Raw genomic sequence first — 20,642 nt, 5'->3', positions numbered from 1 at the left:
ATCACTCTGTCACATGTGATGCCAAGGACTGAACTCGAGACCTCATGCTAGAGGCCCAAGTTTTATCCTCCCAGGCCGTGAGATAATCCCTTTACAGAACTGAGTTAAAACCAAGCTTTCCTTTCCCTGACTATGAGCATCGCTAATCTCTCTGTGTGCAAATTCCTTTCCACATAAGGAGGCCGGTTGGACTGGATGAGGACTGATATAAAGGTCACAGCGAGAAGGCAGTCATGTGGCTCCCAGGAGAGGGGCCTCGCAAGAATCCAAGACTGCAGACGCCAGGCTTTGGACTCACAGCCTCCAGAGCTGTGAGAAAAATGCATCTCTACTGTCTAAGCCGCCCAGTTTGTGGGATTTTGTTACAGTGGCCTGAGCAAACTCACTCGGGAGTTCAGCCCCCAAACGGGAAACCCGGAAGCCTGAGTCATCGTGCAAGCCTCCCTCTGCCAGGGAGCCTCCCACTTGTAACTCACGTCTTCAGTCACCGCAACTGATGGTGACGGCGAGTCTCCCCCACCTCACTGGACACTGCCATCTCTGGACGCGGCCTTCCTGTCTCCTGTTAGCACCACACCCTGTCCTGCTGTCTCTCTGCTCTCTGCAATGGTCACTTCCAAATCACACTTCCTTCTGGCATAACAGCCTTCACTGGTCCTGAGCACAAGCTCCTCAGCAAGGCATTCCCAGTCCCTCGACCTCTTCCTCTGTCTACCTTCTCAGTTCCCTTCTTTCTAGACTGAGTTAAGGAAACGCACAGGTTGGTAGGAGGATGCAGAGATGTAACTGCTGCAGTTCTAGAGGCTGGAGAGCTCAAGATCAGGTGCAAGATCAAGACGCTGGTCAAACTGAAGTCTGGCGAGGGCCAGCTTCCTGACTGAGGTCCCGAGTTCAACTCCTGGCACGGCGTACGTGTCATATGTTGAGTGTTATCTTCACATGACAGAATGGGCCAAGGCATTCTCTACAGTCTCTCTTATCAGAGCAATAACTCCGTTTACGAGGATTGTATGCTCATGGACCCAATCACCTCCCAAAAGCCCCACTTCCAAACACCAACATACAGGGAGTTAGGACTTAGCACATGAACCATGGGCTAACAGGAAGGACTGTTAGCGAGCATAAATCAAACCACCATCCATTGCAAGGAAGCAAAAGATGTTTATTGACGAACTGCAATCCGGGCCGAGATGGAGACTGGCCGCAGTCTACCAAGCTCGACCCCGCACAGGGCTCAAACCACACAGTTTATAGGAATTCAGAACACACTTGAGGAGGGGGTCCACTCCATCTTACAATCTATGTCCAATTACATATTACAAAAAACGCGGAATCCAATCATTTTAAACCAAGCAAAAAGCGGGGTCCATACAAAAAGAAGCGCGGGCTAATTTCAAACCTTGCAAAACCAGACAACCAATCAGGCTTGACCAGGTGTTAGGTCCTCACATCCCCCTACCGTCATACCAGGCCATCTGGCGACCAGTATACCGCTGGGGCTGTGCAGGGGTCCTGATAAGGCTGGCCCTCACACAGAACTTCTGCAAAACACCTGATGGCCTTCCCTGATTAGTCCTGTTTCTTAACAGGGAAAGGGCAAGGGGCTTTCACAAACAGGAATAAGAAGGGGAACTTATAGGGAAAAAAAGGGGAACTTAACACTAAACACTCAAAAACTTAACATCTAAACTCAAAAATGAAAAGGGGGGGGGGAACTTAAAGTTAGCTTGAATACAAAGGGATTTTAAAGTAACAGCTAGTTACTGCCTGTCACAAGGACCACGGAGCAAGACTGGCAAAGTGCTAGGAACTGAGAAGCTTGGTGATGACCACACAAGGTTCGTGGCGACATACTCTCTTCTGTCTACTGGGCAGCTGGAAATCTTCCTAATAAACATCTTAAAAAGGAGTGAGGACAGAAGCATTGCACAAAGGGTAAATCTCATAAGCTTCTTTCCAACAGAACGGAAACATTTTAAAGATGTACAAGGTTTTCAACTGTGAAGAGGACCTAAGTGGTACCGCTCACTCTGACGCCCTACCGTCGCCATCCTCGGTCTATGAGGTCCTGGTAATCCTGGACTGTCAAGGAGTGCGCCCACATTCCTAAAAGGCAAGCAGAACAACACAAGTAGCAGGTTGGACTTCTTACGTCTTCAAATGTACTATGTTGGTTTTTAAATGTGGGTGTTTTTAGGCCAGAATAAGCACCCAGCTCACACCTGGAAAATGTCACACTGGTTAGTTTGACACAATACACAGTCAACAAGAAACATATTCACTATCCTAATAAAAAAAAAAAATTAAAGGCCTGGGGAGACAGCGTTATGGTTATGCAAATGAGACATGCCTGAGGCTCCAAGGTCCAAGGTTCAATCTCCAACAGCACCGTGAACCAGAGCTGAGCAGTGCTCTGATCTCTCTTCCTCTCATTGATGTAAAATAAATAAAATATTTTTAAAAATTTAAACCAGAGCTGAGCAGTGCTCTGATCTCTCTCCCTCTCATTGATATAAAATAAATAAAATATTTTTAAAGAATTAAACACACCAAAGTGAACATTTTTTTTCCTTTATCGGGGGATTAATGTTTCACATTTGAGTGAATTACATTTAATTCAAGATTAGTCAACAGACTTTGTAACCCCATAGATACTGATGCCCATTGTAAACAGAGTATATTCCACACCTCTAAAGCATAAAACAGACCCAGTAACAAACTTTAATGAGCTGGTCTCTAAAAAAGAAAGAGAGAGAGAGAGAGAAGAAGAGAAAGAAAGAGGGGCAGGGGTAGATAGCATAGTGGTTATGCAAAGAGATTCTCATGCCCGAAGCTCCAAAGTCCCAGGTTCAATCCCCACATAAGCCAGAGCTGAGCAGCACCCTGGCTGAGAGAGAGAGAGAGAGAGAGAGAAAAAAAAAAAAAAAAAAACCTTCCTGCATACATAAATTCCTCTGGGTCCCAGAAGGTAGCTCACCCACTAGAAAATACACCCTCATAGCAACCCAAGATCTCCGTGTTCAAACCACAGGCGCACCACAGGCAGTGGAGCAGTGCTGGGTGGGGCATCACACTCCCTGCCTGGCCCCCCATGTTATGCACAAGCCTCCGGCAAATACTCATACACTTTACTTTAAACTATTTGTATAGGGGATCAGAATGTAACACCTGGTAGAACATACACAACCCCATGAACAAGGACCCAGGTTCAAGTCCCTGGCTAGCACGTGAGAGAGCCTCTACAAGAAAAGCTTCACACTCAGTGAAGCAGTGTTATGGTGACTCTCCTCTCTCTCTCTGTTCCTCATCCTCCATCTGGTAAAATAAATAAATAAAATATTTTTTAAAGTACACCAGGAGTGTTAGAAGCACACAGGTGTGAAGCCCCAGCAAAACCCACGATGGCAAAAAAAAAAAAAAAAAAAAAAAAGAATGTACGTAAGTATATGCATATGTATATGTACATAGATTATATATATATATATTACTAATTTTTATCACATAAGTTGAAAACAGGACAAGTCTACAGTAACATCTTTTTTAAGTATAAAAACTAACGGGTCAGGAAGACAGCCAGAGTAACAATGGCACAGCAACTAGTATGTCCCAAGTTGAATCCCTGACAATAGTTGCCAGTTGAGCAGATGCTGATCTCAGGCAAATAAATACACCTTAAAATGAACTCTAATGCTCAGAATAGGACAGTGATTACAAGAACTATCATGTTACTAATATGATTATGCAGCCATGGAGAAGGGGGGGAGGAGGAGATGGAAGGAGAGGGGAAGAAGGGAGGGGGCGGGAAGGGAGGAAGAGGGGGAGAGGGAAAGAAGGAGGAGGAGACTGCCTTGCAGCACCAAAGGTCCCAGGTTCGATCCCCAGCACCACCGTAAGCCAGAGCTGAGCAGTACTCTAGAAAAATAAAGATGCAAAACCACAAAACATCACATACCCTAAACCACACACAAAGAAAACACCAGGAAATAGCTCACTAACTAGAGTGCACATCTAATCATGTGGGAGACCTCTGGAGCACATAAAAGCATTTATTCCCTTTTGAAAACAGAGAGGGGGAGAGAAAGATAGACACCTGCAGACCTGCTTCACCGATTGTGAAGCGACTCCCCTGCAGGTGGGGAGCCGGGGGCACCAAGTGCAAGGGCCAGTGTAAGGATCCCAGTTCACCCCCCCAGCCCCCCTCCCCGGCTCCCCTCCTGCAGGGGAGTCGCTTCACAGGCGGTGAAGCAGGTCTGCAGGTGTCCGTCTTTCCCCCTCTCTGTCTTCCCCATCTCTCTCCATTTCTCTCTGTCCTATCCAGCAACAACAGCAATTAACAATAATAACAACAACAACAACAATAATAAAACAAGGGCAACAAAAGGGAAAAAAAAGCACCAAGGACAGCACCAAGGGATTTCAGTAACTGATGGTGAAGCAGTGTTTCATTTCAGTGCCTCTCTCTGTCTTTCTGTCTCTTCCACTTCTCCCTCAAAAAAATAAGGAATAAAACTGGGCTGCAGGAGGTCACTCAGCAATATCCTGTAAGCCAAGGTCATAGGCTCTACTCCTAACTAAAGAAGAAACAGAAGGGGTGGCAAGTTTTGAGTTAATGTTAAGCAGCCCCCCTCCCTCCCTTTTGACAGATACAATGTATCAATAATAGTGAGAAAAGAACAGGAGAAATGACCAGAAGCTTGTGCTCGCTCATTCGCCCTCCTAGACACTCTTTCCAGTAGCTAGCTGTAAGACAGCTGTAAGGAAGGTCTCCTGTCCAGTCGCCTAGTAATTAGCATCATTCAAGTCAAAAGAAAACAGACTGATAGTCACTGCTACTCTGGATGAAAAGGCTGGAAGATGGCTTCTCACACGGGACTTTAAATGCCTAGTTATTTTCTTCCTAAAGTCAGTGGGAAATACATCTAAGACGGCATGCGTGTCTCCATACAGCTAACAGTTTAGATGCGTGTCACAGTCCGGGCTCGGATGAGGGCTGTGCAATACCCAAGGTGACCACTGTGCCCACTTGGCGTGCTTCCCCTCCCTGGGCTTGTTCACCCGGGAGCAGTAATCAGGCCACCCGTGTCATCTGCATTCTGCTTGTTTTCTCTCTCCCACCCGGTAGGTACTCCGAGCAGCTCTGACACTTCACACAGGTCACTTCCTGCTGACTGCATCAGTCTTCCACCTCTTCCCTCTCACCTCCTCTAGTTAATGAGAACACGGGCACCCCGAGTCATTTGCCTGACTGCAGGGCATTTATAAAAATAAAAAAGACTAGTCCGGGAGGCGGTGCAGTGATAAAGCTTTGGACTCTCAAGCGGGAGGTCCTGAGTTCGATCCCCGGCAACACATGTGCCAGGGTGATGTCTGGTTCTTTTCCTCCGATCTTCCTCGTAAATAAAATCTTTTAAAGTAAATAAAAAATAAAAAGGTAAAATAAGGAAAGGGCCTGGTGGTGACGCACCCACTATTGTGCGAGGACCTGGGTTCAAGGCTCTGGTCACCACCTGCAGGGGGAAAGCTTTGCAAGTGGTGAAGCTGGGCTGCAGCTGTCTGTCTCTCTCCCCATCTCCCTCTTCCCTCTCAATCTCTGGCTGTCAATGAGTAGATAATTTTTTAATTAAATATAAGAATTCTGGGACATGCCGTTTCCCACTGAGGTTATTTTATTTCATTATTATTACTATAATTTTACCAGAGTACTGCTCAGCTTTGGCTTATGGTGGTGCGGGGGACTGAACCTGGGACTAGAGAGCCTCAGGCACTGACAGTTCCTTTGCATAACCATTATGCTATCCACTCCTGCCCATATGTTATCTATTTATTTAATTTTTTAATGGCAAAGCTGTTTTTTTTACACATGTGAAAACATTTTCTATTTGTGATTTAATATTGATTTATAAAATGATAGAGAGCAGGGCTATAATTCCACATGGCTCCACCCCATACACACAGAGTTCCAGGTCCCCCTCCCCTCCCCCTGAAAAGTGCCGGGGGGGGGGGGGATATTCCTGCAGCGCCTAGTCACCCAGGTGCAGGAGAGGAGAAAGGGCAGGACCCCAGCAAGCCGCTCCGCTGGCCTGATGGCGGCTGACAGATGACAGGGCCTGGGGGGGGTGCACCCAAGACCCTGAGCTGCGCCCAGGACACTGGAAACCTGGGCATCTGGGACACTGCACACACACGCCTGGGTACCCCGGGCACCCTGACACTGCACACACACACACACACCCCCGGGCACCCTGACACTGCACACACACACACACACCCCCGGGCACCCTGACACGGCACACACACCCACACACCCCCGGGCACCCTGACACTGCACACACACACACACACCCCCGGGCACCCTGACACTGCACACACACACACACACCCCCGGGCACCCTGACACTGCACACACACACACACACCCCCGGGCACCCTGACACTGCACACACACCCACACACCCCGGGGCACCCTGACACGGCACACACACCCACACACCCCCGGGCACCCTGACACTGCACACACACACACAGACACACACACACATACGCACCCTGACACTGCACACACACACACACACCCGAGCACCCTGACACGGCACACACACCCACACACCCCCGGGCACCCTGACACGGCACACACACCCACACACCCCCGGGCACCCTGACACGGCACACACACCCACACACCCCCGGGCACCCTGACACGGCACACACACCCACACACCCCCGGGCACCCTGACACGGCACACACACCCACACACCCCCGGGCACCCTGACACTGCACACACACACACACACACACCCCCGGGCACCCTGACACTGCACACACACCCACACACCCCCGGGCACCCTGACACTGCACACACACACACACACCCCGGGGCACCCTGACACGGCACACACACACACACACCCCGGGCACCCTGACACTGCACACACACACACACACCCCCGGGCACCCTGACACTGCACACACACACACACACCCCCGGGCACCCTGACACTGCACACACACACACGCACACCCCCGGGCACCCTGACACTGCACACACACACACACACCCCGGGGCACCCTGACACTGCACACACACACACACACCCCCGGGCACCCTGACACTGCACACACACACACACACCCCCGGGCACCCTGACACTGCACACACACACACACACCCCGGGGCACCCTGACACTGCACACACACCCACACACCCCCGGGCACCCTGACACTGCACACACACACACACACCCCGGGGCACCCTGACACTGCACACACACACACACACCCCCGGGCACCCTGACACTGCACACACACACACACACCCCCGGGCACCCTGACACTGCACACACACACACACACCCCCCCGGGCACCCTGACACGGCACACACACCCACACACCCCCGGGCACCCTGACACTGCACACACACACACACACCCCGGGGCACCCTGACACTGCACACACACACACACACCCCGGGGCACCCTGACACTGCACACACACACACACACCCCCGGGCACCCTGACACTGCACACACACACACGCACACCCCCGGGCACCCTGACACTGCACACACACACACACACCCCCGGGCACCCTGACACTGCACACACACACACACACCCCCGGGCACCCTGACACTGCACACACACACACACACCCCCCCGGGCACCCTGACACGGCACACACACCCACACACCCCCGGGCACCCTGACACTGCACACACACACACACACCCCGGGGCACCCTGACACTGCACACACACACACACACCCCGGGGCACCCTGACACTGCACACACACACACACACCCCCGGGCACCCTGACACTGCACACACACACACACACCCCGGGGCACCCTGACACTGCACACACACACACACACCCCCGGGCACCCTGACACTGCACACACACACACACACACACCCGGGCACCCTGACACGGCACACACACACACACACAGACACACACACACATACGCACCCTGACACTGCACACACACACACACACACACACCCAGGCACCCTGACACTGCACACACACACACACACAGACACACACAGACACCCTGACACTGCACACACACACACACACACACACACACACACACACACACACACACACGCCGGCTGCCCGCGGGGTCTGCACGGACCATCGGGGTGGGCGCACTTCCGCACCCGCACCCGCACCCGCACCCGCACCCCAGCCCAGCCCCGGGGCGCACACTCGTTGCGGGGTGACCGTGGAAAGCGGCGCCCAGAAGCCCCCGGGCCGGCCGAGCCGCGAGCGCGGGCCCCGCTGGATGGCTGGCTGGCTGGCTGACTGACTGACTGACTGACTGACTGACTGACTGACTGACTGACTGACTGGCAGCCCGGGGGAGGGTGGCGCCCGCAGGCGACCGCGCGGCAGCGACCGGGGCTCCAGCGGGACCCTCCGCCGCCCGCCGCCCGCCGCCCTCCGCTCACCGCCCGCTCACCGCTGGAGCGGCTGCCCGCCTGGCTCTTGCAGTAGCCGCAGCGGTAGGCGTCCTCGCCCTCGAAATACTCCACGATGCTGGCGGCCCAGGAGGCCATGGCGCCCCGTCCCACGCCGCCGCCGCCCCGCCGCCACCCCACAATGCCGCGCGCGGCCGGACGCCCCCGAGGCCGGGCGAACCGGGAGCCGCCGCGCCGACGCCGCCCGCGCCATCTTGGGTGAGGGCAGGAGTCCGTTCCTCCCCGCCTTCCCGGCCCGCCGCCATCTTCGTCCCGGGGGGCAGCCGAGAGACGGGGCGAGGGGCGGACTCCGGGCCGGGGAGGGGCGGCGGGCGGGGGCGGCGGGCGGGGGGGCAGGGGGCGCGGGGCCGCAGGCGACGGGGACACTCACCGCACGACGCCTTGCCCGCGGCCGAGCCGCAGTAGCCGCAGGGGTAGCCGGCCCGCAGGCCCTTGTACTCCAGCAGCGACGCCATGGCCGCGGCGGCTGCTCGGGCTCGACGCGCCTGGGGCCGAGCGGGAGGCCGCGGGGCTGTGCGGGCGGCGGCTCCTCCCCGACCGGCCTGCGCGCGGGGGGCGGGGGGCGGGGGCGGGAGGCGGGGGGCTCGCGACCGGGTGGGGGCGGCGGGCGCGGTCACGCCCCGCGGGGGGAGTCCGAGGCCGGAGCGAGGCCGCCGCCGCCTGCGGGTCTGGGTTTGCGCGCGAGCCTCCCGGCCGCCCCCGACCGCCTTGTAGCTCTCGCTCGCTGCCCCTCCTGCAGACCCCCGTCGCAGCCCCTCTTCAAAGCCCTCGGCTCTGGCAGCCCCTCTTACAGACCCCCTTGCAGCCCCTCCTACTGACCCCCTTGCAGCCCCTCCTACAGGCCCCCTTGCAACCCCTTACAGACCCCCTTGCAGCCCCTCCTACTGACCCCCTTGCAGCCCCTCTTACAGACCCCCTTGCAGCCCCTCCTACTGACCCCCTTGCAGCCCCTCCTGCAGACCCCCTTGCAGCCCCTCCTACTGACCCCCTTGCAGCCCCTCTTACAGACCCCCTTGCAGCCCCTCCTACAGGCCCCCTTGCAGCCCCTCTTACTGACCCCCTTGCAACCCCTCCTGCAGACCCCCTTGCAGCCCCTCCTACAGACCCCCTTGCAACCCCTCTTGCAGACCCCCTTGCAACCCCTCTTACAGACCCTCTTGCAGACCCCCTTGCAGCCCCTCCTGCAGACCCCCTTGCAGCCCCTCCTACTGACCCCCTTGCAGCCCCTCCTGCAGACCCCCTTGCAGCCCCTCCTACTGACCCCCTTGCAGCCCCTCCTGCAGACCCCCTTGCAGCCCCTCTTACTGACCCCCTTGCAGCCCCTCCTACAGACCCCCTTGCAACCCCTCTTACAGACCCCCTTGCAGCCCCTCTTACAGACCCCCTTGCAGCCCCTCCTACTGACCCCCTTGCAGCCCCTCTTACAGACCCCCTTGCAGCCCCTCCTACTGACCCCCTTGCAGCCCCTCTTACTGACCCCCTTGCAACCCCTCCTGCAGACCCCCTTGCAGCCCCTCCTACTGACCCCCTTGCAGCCCCTCTTACTGACCCCCTTGCAACCCCTCTTACAGACCCCCTTGCAGCCCCTCTTACAGACCCCCTTGCAGCCCCTCCTACTGACCCCCTTGCAGCCCCTCTTACAGACCCCCTTGCAGCCCCTCCTACTGACCCCCTTGCAGCCCCTCCTACTGACCCCCTTGCAGCCCCTCCTGCAGACCCCCTTGCAGCCCCTCCTACTGACCCCCTTGCAGCCCCTCTTACAGACCCCCTTGCAGCCCCTCCTACAGGCCCCCTTGCAGCCCCTCTTACTGACCCCCTTGCAACCCCTCCTGCAGACCCCCTTGCAGCCCCTCCTACAGACCCCCTTGCAACCCCTCTTGCAGACCCCCTTGCAACCCCTTACAGACCCTCTTGCAGACCCCCTTGCAGCCCCTCCTGCAGACCCCCTTGCAGCCCCTCCTACTGACCCCCTTGCAGCCCCTCCTGCAGACCCCCTTGCAGCCCCTCCTACTGACCCCCTTGCAGCCCCTCCTGCAGACCCCCTTGCAGCCCCTCTTACTGACCCCCTTGCAGCCCCTCCTACAGACCCCCTTGCAACCCCTCTTACAGACCCCCTTGCAGCCCCTCTTACAGACCCCCTTGCAGCCCCTCCTACTGACCCCCTTGCAGCCCCTCTTACAGACCCCCTTGCAGCCCCTCCTACTGACCCCCTTGCAGCCCCTCTTACTGACCCCCTTGCAACCCCTCCTGCAGACCCCCTTGCAGCCCCTCCTACTGACCCCCTTGCAGCCCCTCTTACTGACCCCCTTGCAACCCCTCTTACAGACCCCCTTGCAGCCCCTCTTACAGACCCCCTTGCAGCCCCTCCTACTGACCCCCTTGCAGCCCCTCTTACAGACCCCCTTGCAGCCCCTCCTACTGACCCCCTTGCAGCCCCTCCTACTGACCCCCTTGCAGCCCCTCCTGCAGACCCCCTTGCAGCCCCTCTTACAGACCCCCTTGCAGCCCCTCCTACAGGCCCCCTTGCAGCCCCTCTTACTGACCCCCTTGCAACCCCTCCTGCAGACCCCCTTGCAGCCCCTCCTACAGACCCCCTTGCAACCCCTCTTGCAGACCCCCTTGCAACCCCTCTTACAGACCCTCTTGCAGACCCCCTTGCAGCCCCTCCTGCAGACCCCCTTGCAGCCCCTCCTACTGACCCCCTTGCAGCCCCTCCTGCAGACCCCCTTGCAGCCCCTCCTACTGACCCCCTTGCAGCCCCTCCTGCAGACCCCCTTGCAGCCCCTCTTACTGACCCCCTTGCAGCCCCTCCTACAGACCCCCTTGCAACCCCTCTTACAGACCCCCTTGCAGCCCCTCTTACAGACCCCCTTGCAGCCCCTCCTACTGACCCCCTTGCAGCCCCTCTTACAGACCCCCTTGCAGCCCCTCCTACTGACCCCCTTGCAGCCCCTCTTACTGACCCCCTTGCAACCCCTCCTGCAGACCCCCTTGCAGCCCCTCCTACTGACCCCCTTGCAGCCCCTCTTACTGACCCCCTTGCAACCCCTCTTACAGACCCCCTTGCAGCCCCTCTTACAGACCCCCTTGCAGCCCCTCCTACTGACCCCCTTGCAGCCCCTCTTACAGACCCCCTTGCAGCCCCTCCTACTGACCCCCTTGCAGCCCCTCCTACTGACCCCCTTGCAGCCCCTCCTGCAGACCCCCTTGCAGCCCCTCCTACTGACCCCCTTGCAGCCCCTCTTACAGACCCCCTTGCAGCCCCTCCTACAGGCCCCCTTGCAGCCCCTCTTACTGACCCCCTTGCAACCCCTCCTGCAGACCCCCTTGCAGCCCCTCCTACAGACCCCCTTGCAACCCCTCTTGCAGACCCCCTTGCAACCCCTCTTACAGACCCTCTTGCAGACCCCCTTGCAGCCCCTCCTGCAGACCCCCTTGCAGCCCCTCCTACTGACCCCCTTGCAGCCCCTCCTGCAGACCCCCTTGCAGCCCCTCCTACTGACCCCCTTGCAGCCCCTCCTGCAGACCCCCTTGCAGCCCCTCCTGCAGACCCCCTTGCAGCCCCTCCTACTGACCCCCTTGCAGCCCCTCCTGCAGACCCCCTTGCAGCCCCTCTTACTGACCCCCTTGCAGCCCCTCCTACAGACCCCCTTGCAACCCCTCTTACAGACCCCCTTGCAGCCCCTCTTACAGACCCCCTTGCAGCCCCTCCTACTGACCCCCTTGCAGCCCCTCTTACAGACCCCCTTGCAGCCCCTCCTACTGACCCCCTTGCAGCCCCTCCTGCAGACCCCCTTGCAACCCCTTACAGACCCCCTTGCAACCCCTTACAGACCCCCTTGCAGCCCCTCTTTCAGACCCCTTCAACCCCTCTTACAGACCCTCTTACAGACCCCCTTGCAGCCCCTCCTACAGGCCCCCTTGCAGCCCCTCCTACAGGCCCCCTTGCAACCCCTTACAGACCCCCTTGCAACCCCTTACAGACCCCCTTGCAGCCCCTCTTTCAGACCCCTTCAACCCCTCTTACAGACCCTCTTGCAGACCCCCTTGCAGCCCCTCCTACTGACCCCCTTGCAGCCCCTCTTACAGACCCTCTTGCAGACCCCCTTGCAGCCCCTCCTACTGACCCCCTTGCAGCCCCTCCTGCAGACCCCCTTGCAACCCCTCTTACAGACCCCCTTGCAGCCCCTCCTACAGACCCCCTTGCAACCCCTCTTACAGACCCCCTTGCAGCCCCTCCTACAGACCCCCTTGCAGCCCCTCCTACTGACCCCCTTGCAGCCCCTCTTACAGACCCCCTTGCAGCCCCTCCTACTGACCCCCTTGCAGCCCCTCTTACAGACCCCCTTGCAGCCCCTCCTACTGACCCCCTTGCAGCCCCTCTTACAGACCCCCTTGCAGCCCCTCCTACAGGCCCCCTCGCAGCCCCTCCTACAGGCCCCCTTGCAGCCCCTCCTGCAGACCCCCTTGCAGCCCCTCCTACAGACCCCCTTGCAACCCCTCTTGCAGACCCCCTTGCAGCCCCTCCTACAGACCCCCTTGCAACCCCTCTTGCAGACCCCCTTGCAACCCCTCTTACAGACCCTCTTGCAGACCCCCTTGCAGCCCCTCCTGCAGACCCCCTTGCAGCCCCTCCTACTGACCCCCTTGCAGCCCCTCCTACTGACCCCCTTGCAGCCCCTCCTACAGACCCCCTTGCAACCCCTCTTACAGACCCCCTTGCAGCCCCTCCTACAGACCCCCTTGCAGCCCCTCCTACTGACCCCCTTGCAGCCCCTCTTACAGACCCCCTTGCAGCCCCTCCTACTGACCCCCTTGCAGCCCCTCTTACTGACCCCCTTGCAACCCCTTACAGACCCCCTTGCAGCCCCTCTTACAGACCCCCTTGCAACCCCTCTTACAGACCCCCTTGCAGCCCCTCCTACTGACCCCCTTGCAGCCCCTCCTGCAGACCCCCTTGCAACCCCTTACAGACCCCCTTGCAACCCCTTACAGACCCCCTTGCAGCCCCTCTTTCAGACCCCTTCAACCCCTCTTACAGACCCTCTTACAGACCCCCTTGCAGCCCCTCCTACAGGCCCCCTTGCAGCCCCTCCTACAGGCCCCCTTGCAACCCCTTACAGACCCCCTTGCAACCCCTTACAGACCCCCTTGCAGCCCCTCTTTCAGACCCCTTCAACCCCTCTTACAGACCCTCTTGCAGACCCCCTTGCAGCCCCTCCTACTGACCCCCTTGCAGCCCCTCTTACAGACCCTCTTGCAGACCCCCTTGCAGCCCCTCCTACTGACCCCCTTGCAGCCCCTCCTGCAGACCCCCTTGCAGCCCCTCCTACTGACCCCTTGCAGCCCCTCCTACAGACCCCCTTGCAACCCCTCTTACAGACCCCCTTGCAGCCCCTCCTACAGACCCCCTTGCAACCCCTCTTACAGACCCCCTTGCAGCCCCTCCTACAGACCCCCTTGCAGCCCCTCCTACTGACCCCCTTGCAGCCCCTCTTACAGACCCCCTTGCAGCCCCTCCTACTGACCCCCTTGCAGCCCCTCTTACAGACCCCCTTGCAGCCCCTCCTACTGACCCCCTTGCAGCCCCTCTTACAGACCCCCTTGCAGCCCCTCCTACAGGCCCCCTTGCAGCCCCTCCTACAGGCCCCCTTGCAGCCCCTCCTGCAGACCCCCTTGCAGCCCCTCCTACAGACCCCCTTGCAACCCCTCTTGCAGACCCCCTTGCAGCCCCTCCTACAGACCCCCTTGCAACCCCTCTTGCAGACCCCCTTGCAACCCCTCTTACAGACCCTCTTGCAGACCCCCTTGCAGCCCCTCCTGCAGACCCCCTTGCAGCCCCTCCTACTGACCCCCTTGCAGCCCCTCCTACTGACCCCCTTGCAGCCCCTCCTACAGACCCCCTTGCAACCCCTCTTACAGACCCCCTTGCAGCCCCTCCTACAGACCCCCTTGCAACCCCTCTTACAGACCCCCTTGCAGCCCCTCCTACAGACCCCCTTGCAGCCCCTCCTACTGACCCCCTTGCAGCCCCTCTTACAGACCCCCTTGCAGCCCCTCCTACTGACCCCCTTGCAGCCCCTCTTACTGACCCCCTTGCAACCCCTTACAGACCCCCTTGCAGCCCCTCTTACAGACCCCCTTGCAACCCCTCTTACAGACCCCCTTGCAGCCCCTCCTACTGACCCCCTTGCAGCCCCTCCTGCAGACCCCCTTGCAACCCCTTACAGACCCCCTTGCAGCCCCTCCTACAGACCCCCTTGCAGCCCCTCCTACTGACCCCCTTGCAGCCCCTCTTACAGACCCTTGCAGCCCCTCCTACTGACCCCCTTGCAGCCCCTCTTACTGACCCCCTTGCAACCCCTTACAGACCCCCTTGCAGCCCCTCTTACAGACCCCCTTGCAACCCCTCTTACAGACCCCCTTGCAGCCCCTCCTACTGACCCCCTTGCAGCCCCTCCTGCAGACCCCCTTGCAACCCCTTACAGACCCCCTTGCAACCCCTTACAGACCCCCTTGCAGCCCCTCTTTCAGACCCTTTCAACCCCTCTTACAGACCCTCTTGCAGACCCCCTTGCAGCCCCTCCTACTGACCCCCTTGCAGCCCCTCCTGCAGACCCCCTTCAACCCCTCTTACAGACCCCCTTGCAGATCCCCTTGCAGCCCCTCCTAGCGACCCCCTTGTGCCTTGCAGGCCCCTTTGCAGAGCCCCTCTTGCACTCACTCAGTGCCCGTGGATCCCAGTGGGAACCTGTAGCCGCCTTAGCTTGTGACTTTTATATTTTATCTTCCCTTTTTTTGCCCTTGTTGTTTTGTTGTTGTAGTTATTGCTGTAGTCGTTGTTAGGACAGAGAGACATGGAGAGAGGAGGGGAAGACAGAGAGGGGGAGAGAAAGACAGACACCTGCAGACCTGCTTCACCGCCTGTGAAGCGATGCCCCTGCAGATGGGGAGCCGGGGGCTCGAACCGGGATCCTTCCGGTCCTTGAGCTTTGCGCCACCTGCGCTTAACCCGCTTTGCTACCACTCGACTCCCCATAAGGTCTTTTCTATCCCTGCATCTTTCCTGTGAGCACATATAAAATGTCTTAGTCTCTCCTTGTATTTCTCCCAGTAGACAAGGAAGCTGGTTTTCATTTACTTTTTTTTTTTTTTTCCTTCTCCAGTATCTGTAAAAGCAAGGTCATGAAATTTGAAGAAACAAGTAAACTTTATTAATGCAGTAACACTGACTGGCTGTTTTTGCGATTTCCCGCCTGTTGAAAATGTTGTGCCCACACACACAGTTAAACTTTCATTTGAGGTTGGTCTCAGTGTTCTTGGATGTCTGGTTGAGAGGTTTCTTGACTGTAGAGATGACCCGTTACACTGCTAAGCTTCACTGGCACCTCAGGCAATGGAAAAGCCTCCCCACCTCTTAAGCAGGAAGGCTCCTTGCCATATCCCGGCGTTTCAGTGATATGTTTTATCATTTTATTCATTTTGGCCAATTTGCCTAGTCTCAGTCCTTTCTTGAACAGATTCACTAGATTCTCTAGTGAAGGCCAGAGTTTATGTGGAATGAAAAATCAAATGTCATCTTCAAGACAAAAGGCCAGAAGAATGTTCTACTTTAGGATCCTGTTCCACATCTTATGTCCCGTGGAAACCACTACTTCAGCCAACGGCTCCCAGACATCCCAGCCGGGATGAAGTTCTGTGTCCTGGGCATGACTGTTAGCTGGTTTAGTTTTTATATTACATCATAAAGAACAAATAAGCTAAATAAGTTGTCCAAGATCATACATCTTGTAAGAGACATAAGGGCCTGGGGGCTGGAGGTTAAAAGGTGAAAGGAGGGGCTGGGAAGACAGCCCGGCGGTTAAGAAAAATTCCGCGTGTGAGTAAGCAAAGGTCCCAGATTCAATCCCCAGCACCAGTAAGTGCTTTGGTAAAAGCACATGATAGGTGCAAAAAAGTTAATAGATAGAAATTTTTTTATTTTCCCTTTTGTTGCCCTTGTTGGTTTTCATTTTTGTAGTTATTATTGTTGTTACTGATGTCATTGTTGTTGGATAGGACAGAGAGAAATGGAGAGAGGAGGGGAAGACAGAGAGGGGGAGAGAAAGACAGACACCTGCAGACCTGCTTCACCGCCTGTGAAGCGACTCCCCTGCAGGTGGGGAGCCGGGGGCTGGAACCGGGAACCTTACTCCGGTCCCTGCGCTTTGCACCACGTGCGCTTAACCCGTTGCGCTACCGCCCGACTAACTCCCAATAGGTAGAAAATTTATCAATACTTCCATAGGTTAATGGTTTCTATACTTTTTAGTTTCTTGCAGTTCAGAGACAAAAGTTGTCATCTTCCAGACCCAAATAATAATAATAATAATAACCCAGTAATGTTTTATTCATTTTCCTTCCACCCAGGGATGGGATACCAGGAGGACACTTAGAGCAGCCTGGTATGAAAGCGCTGGTTCTTAATTTTCTTACTGGAAACACTGTACTTGATCACCATTGGCTGTACGTCACTGAGTGTGAAAGTGAGTGGCAGTGCTAGGCGTGGGGCTCAGGACTGGGCCCTGGTGACGTACAGGGATCCACACATCTGTGACCAGATGCTCATGGTCCTTGAGTGAAAAGTTTTCACTAGATGGGGCCCAAAGTCAGGGCAGCAAGAGTGAAACACAGATCGTCTGAGTACAGAGAAGTGATCGGAGATACAGAATTTGAATGGTTTATAAAGAGGGAGAAAACCACTTACCTATAAAGAAGCAAAATAAGAATTATGTAAGGTGGGAGTCGGGCTGTAGCGCAGCGGGCTAAGCGCACGTGGCACAAAACACAAGGACCGGCATAAGGATCCCAGTTCAAGCCCCCGGCTCCCCACCTACAGGGAAGTCGCTTCACAGGTGGTGAAGCAGGTCTGCAGGTGTCTTGTCTTTCTCTCCCCGTCTCGTCTTCCTCTCTTCTCTCCATTTCTTTTTTTCTTTCTTTTTTTTTTTTTAAATTTTTTAACCAGAGCACTGTTCAGCTCTGGCTTATGGTGGTGCTGGGGATTGAACCTGGGACTTTGGAGCCTCAGGCATGAGAGTCTGTTTGCATAACCATTATATGCTATCTACCCTCCGCCCCTCTCTCTTTTTCTTTCTGTCCTATCCTACAACAATGACATCAATAACAACAACAATAAAACACAAGGGCAACAAAAGGGAATAAATATATTTTTTAAAGAATTATGTAAGGCTTCTCTTTAAAATCTAAACAGTGAAAAGTGAAATCAGTATCTTAAATGTTGAAAAAAATAAAGAAAAAAAAACAACCTAGAATTCTGTATCAAGAAAGTCTCAATTCACTTAATATTTTGTCAGGAGAATTAAAATGCAAGGAGTTTGTAGCTAATAGATCAGATTTGTAAGACATGTTCAAGAGATTCTTCAAAAAGAAAGAAAGTAAGTAATGGCGATCAGAAACTGAGACCTCTATGAAGGGAGTGCACAGGAGAAAGAAAAAGTGGGGGTAAAATCACGTTTGTCTTTAAGTTTTAAAATTTGTAGTCTAGCAGATGGCTCAAAAGACATAATATCAATTTTTTAAATATTTATTTTCCCTTTTGTTGCCCTTGGTTATTATTGCTGTAGTTATTGATGTCATCATTGTTGGATAAGACAGTGAGAAATGGAGAGAGGAGGGGAAGACAGAGAGGGGGAGAGAAAGACAGAAAGACAGACACCTGCAGACCTGCTTCACCACCTGTGAAGCAACTCCCCTGCAGGTAGGGAGCCGGGGGCTCGAACCCAGAAATCAATTTTTCTAGAGTACTCATTTTGTGAGCTGCTGGGGCTTGCAATGGAGGGATGGGGGATTTACAACTCTGGTGGTAGGAACAGTGTGGGATTATATCCTGGTTGGCATGTAATTTTGTAAACCAGTATTAAATCACTAATACAGTATTTTAAAAATCTTTAAAAAAAGGAACATAGATGTTATCGTGTGTGTGTGTGTGTGTGTGCGCGCGCGCGCGCGCGCACTTGAAAAGCCCACTGTAGGGAGTTGGGCGGTAGCACAGCAGGTTAAGCATATGTGGCGCAAAGCGCAAGGACCAGTGTTAAGAGTCCCGGTTCGAGCCCCCGGCTCCCCACCTGCAGGAGAGTCGCATCACAGGTGGTGAAGCAGGTCTGCAGGTGTCTGTCTTTCTCTCCCCTTCTTTGTCTTCCCCTCCTCTTTCCGTTTCTCTGTCCTATCCAACAAGGACATCAAGAACAACAACAATAAAAAAAAAGGCCAACAAAAGGGAAAACACATAAATATAAAACATTTAAAGAAGAAAAGCCCACTTTATATATGAAATCAGGGAGTCAGAGGACTGTCTCAGACGTAGAGCACCTGCCTTGCCCAGAACCCACACGGGAGCACCCTAGCACTGGAGGCGGCTCTAGTCTTAAGCTTCCTTCCCCACTCTCTGTCATGTCAGAATGAAAATCCATCCCTACAGCTGTGAAATCATGCCTGCATGATACCCTGGCCTGGCAAAGAAAATAATCAGATTTTAAAAAAATATTTGTTTCCTTTTGTTGCCCTTGTAGTTATTATTGTTATTACTGATGTCGATGCTATTGGATAGGACAGAGAGAAATGAAGAGAGGAGGAGAAGACAGAAAGGGGAGAGAAAGACAGACACCTGTAGACCTGCTCCACCACCTGTGAAGCGACTCCCCTGCAGGTGGGGAGCCGGGGGCTCGAACGGGGATACTTATGCCGGTCCTTGCACTTTGCACCATGTGCGCTTAACCCGCTGCGCTACCGCCCGACTCCCTGAAAATAATCACATTTAAAGTACAGGGACACAAGAGCTCAGGCAGTGGTGCACTTAGTAGAGCTACACACACATTACCACTTGCAAGGACACAGGTTCAAGCCCCCAGTCTCCATCAGCGGGGATCGGCATCGAGCAGTGAAAGGCGATGCTTTCTCTATCCCTGTCTTCCCATCCTTCTCAATTTGTCCCTATTAAGCAATAAACGAAAACTATATATACATATAGATGTTTTTGGTTTTGCCTCCAGGGTTATTGCTGGTCTCAGTGCCTGCACCAGGAATCCACTACTCCTGGAGCCTTTTTTTTTTCCCTTTTGTTGCCCTTGTTTTTTTATTGTTGTTGTAATTATTATTGATGCCGTTGTTGTTGGATAGGACAGAGAGAAGTGGAGAGGGGAAGACAGAGAGGGGGAGAGAAAGATAGACACCTGCAGACCTGCTTCACCGACTATGAAGCGACCCCCCCCCCCTACAGGTGGGGGGCCAGGAGCTTGAACCTGGATCCTTACGCCCATCCTTGAGTTTCATGGCATGTGCACTTAACCCAATGCACTATCTCCCAACCCCCCCCCCATTTTTTTTTTTAAATAAAGGGACAGATGGGGGAAAGTTACTGCTAGTGCTAATCACAAGAAAGCTGGAGTCAAGGCAACGCCAGGCAATTTAGACCTCAGTGCAGGAAAAATCGGGGCTACTCAGGGGCACTGTGTAAGGAAGGATAAAAGCGTCAATTCTCTAAGAAGAGAAACAAAGCACTCTTTACCGTGTAGGTAACTAGCAGAATGTCAGGTGACACGACAAGGAGATACAGAGGAGTCTGCTATTACAGCCAAAGGCTTCAACGGTCTTCTACTAGCAATTAACAGAACCCTCAAGAAGATAGTCACAAAGGACGTAACTGAAGTCAGCCTCCCCCTCAGTCAGCTGAGTGTGACATCTGGAGGGTCCCTTAGCAACAGCAGAACACAATCTTCTCGAGCTCACACAGCACACTGGTCAGAGAAGGTGGCTTTCTCCCCCGGCTCCCCACCTGCAGGGGAGTCGCTTCACAGGCGGTGAAGCAGGTCTGCAGGTGTCTCTCCTTTATCTCCTTCTCTCTGTCTTCCCCTCCTCTCTCCATTTCTCTCTGTCCTATCCAACAACAGTAACATCAATAATAACTACAACAATAAAACAAGGGCAATAAAAGGGAATAAATAAGTAAATATTAAAAAATTTTAAAAAACTAAACTAAAATAAAATAAAAAGGGGGGAATAGATTTTATTGCTAATAACATGTTCATATTTTCCCAGCTCCCCCAAAAAAGGGGGGCTAGATTTTATTGCTAATAACTTGCTCATATTTTCCCAGCT

General features: G+C 54.9%; 1 protein-coding gene across 13 annotated transcripts in view; it reads right to left on the bottom strand.

Moving 5' to 3' along the window:
• Positions 1–9,009, bottom strand: part of ATE1 (arginyltransferase 1) — a 144,967-nt gene extending 135,958 nt beyond the window's left edge. For 5 of the 13 annotated variants that reach the window (XM_060171148.1, XM_060171146.1, XM_060171151.1 and 2 more), the window contains exons 1-2: positions 8,471–8,612; positions 2,043–2,106 (exon numbers count right to left, since the gene is read on the bottom strand). In XM_060171148.1, coding sequence (XP_060027131.1) covers positions 2,043–2,106; positions 8,471–8,567 — 161 coding nt within the window. In that variant the 5' untranslated portion in view covers positions 8,568–8,612. Of the gene's footprint in view, positions 1–2,042; positions 2,223–8,470; positions 8,613–8,859 lie in introns of those variants that run through there. The other 8 variants (XM_060171147.1, XM_060171157.1, XM_060171153.1 and 5 more) reach the window with 6 other exon arrangements.
• Positions 9,010–20,642: the final 11,633 nt, after the last annotated feature.

The sequence above is a fragment of the Erinaceus europaeus genome, chromosome 14 (assembly GCF_950295315.1).
Source record: "Erinaceus europaeus chromosome 14, mEriEur2.1, whole genome shotgun sequence".
Taxonomy (NCBI): Eukaryota; Metazoa; Chordata; class Mammalia; order Eulipotyphla; family Erinaceidae; genus Erinaceus; species Erinaceus europaeus.
This window is presented reverse-complemented; position numbering and strand designations above follow the sequence as displayed.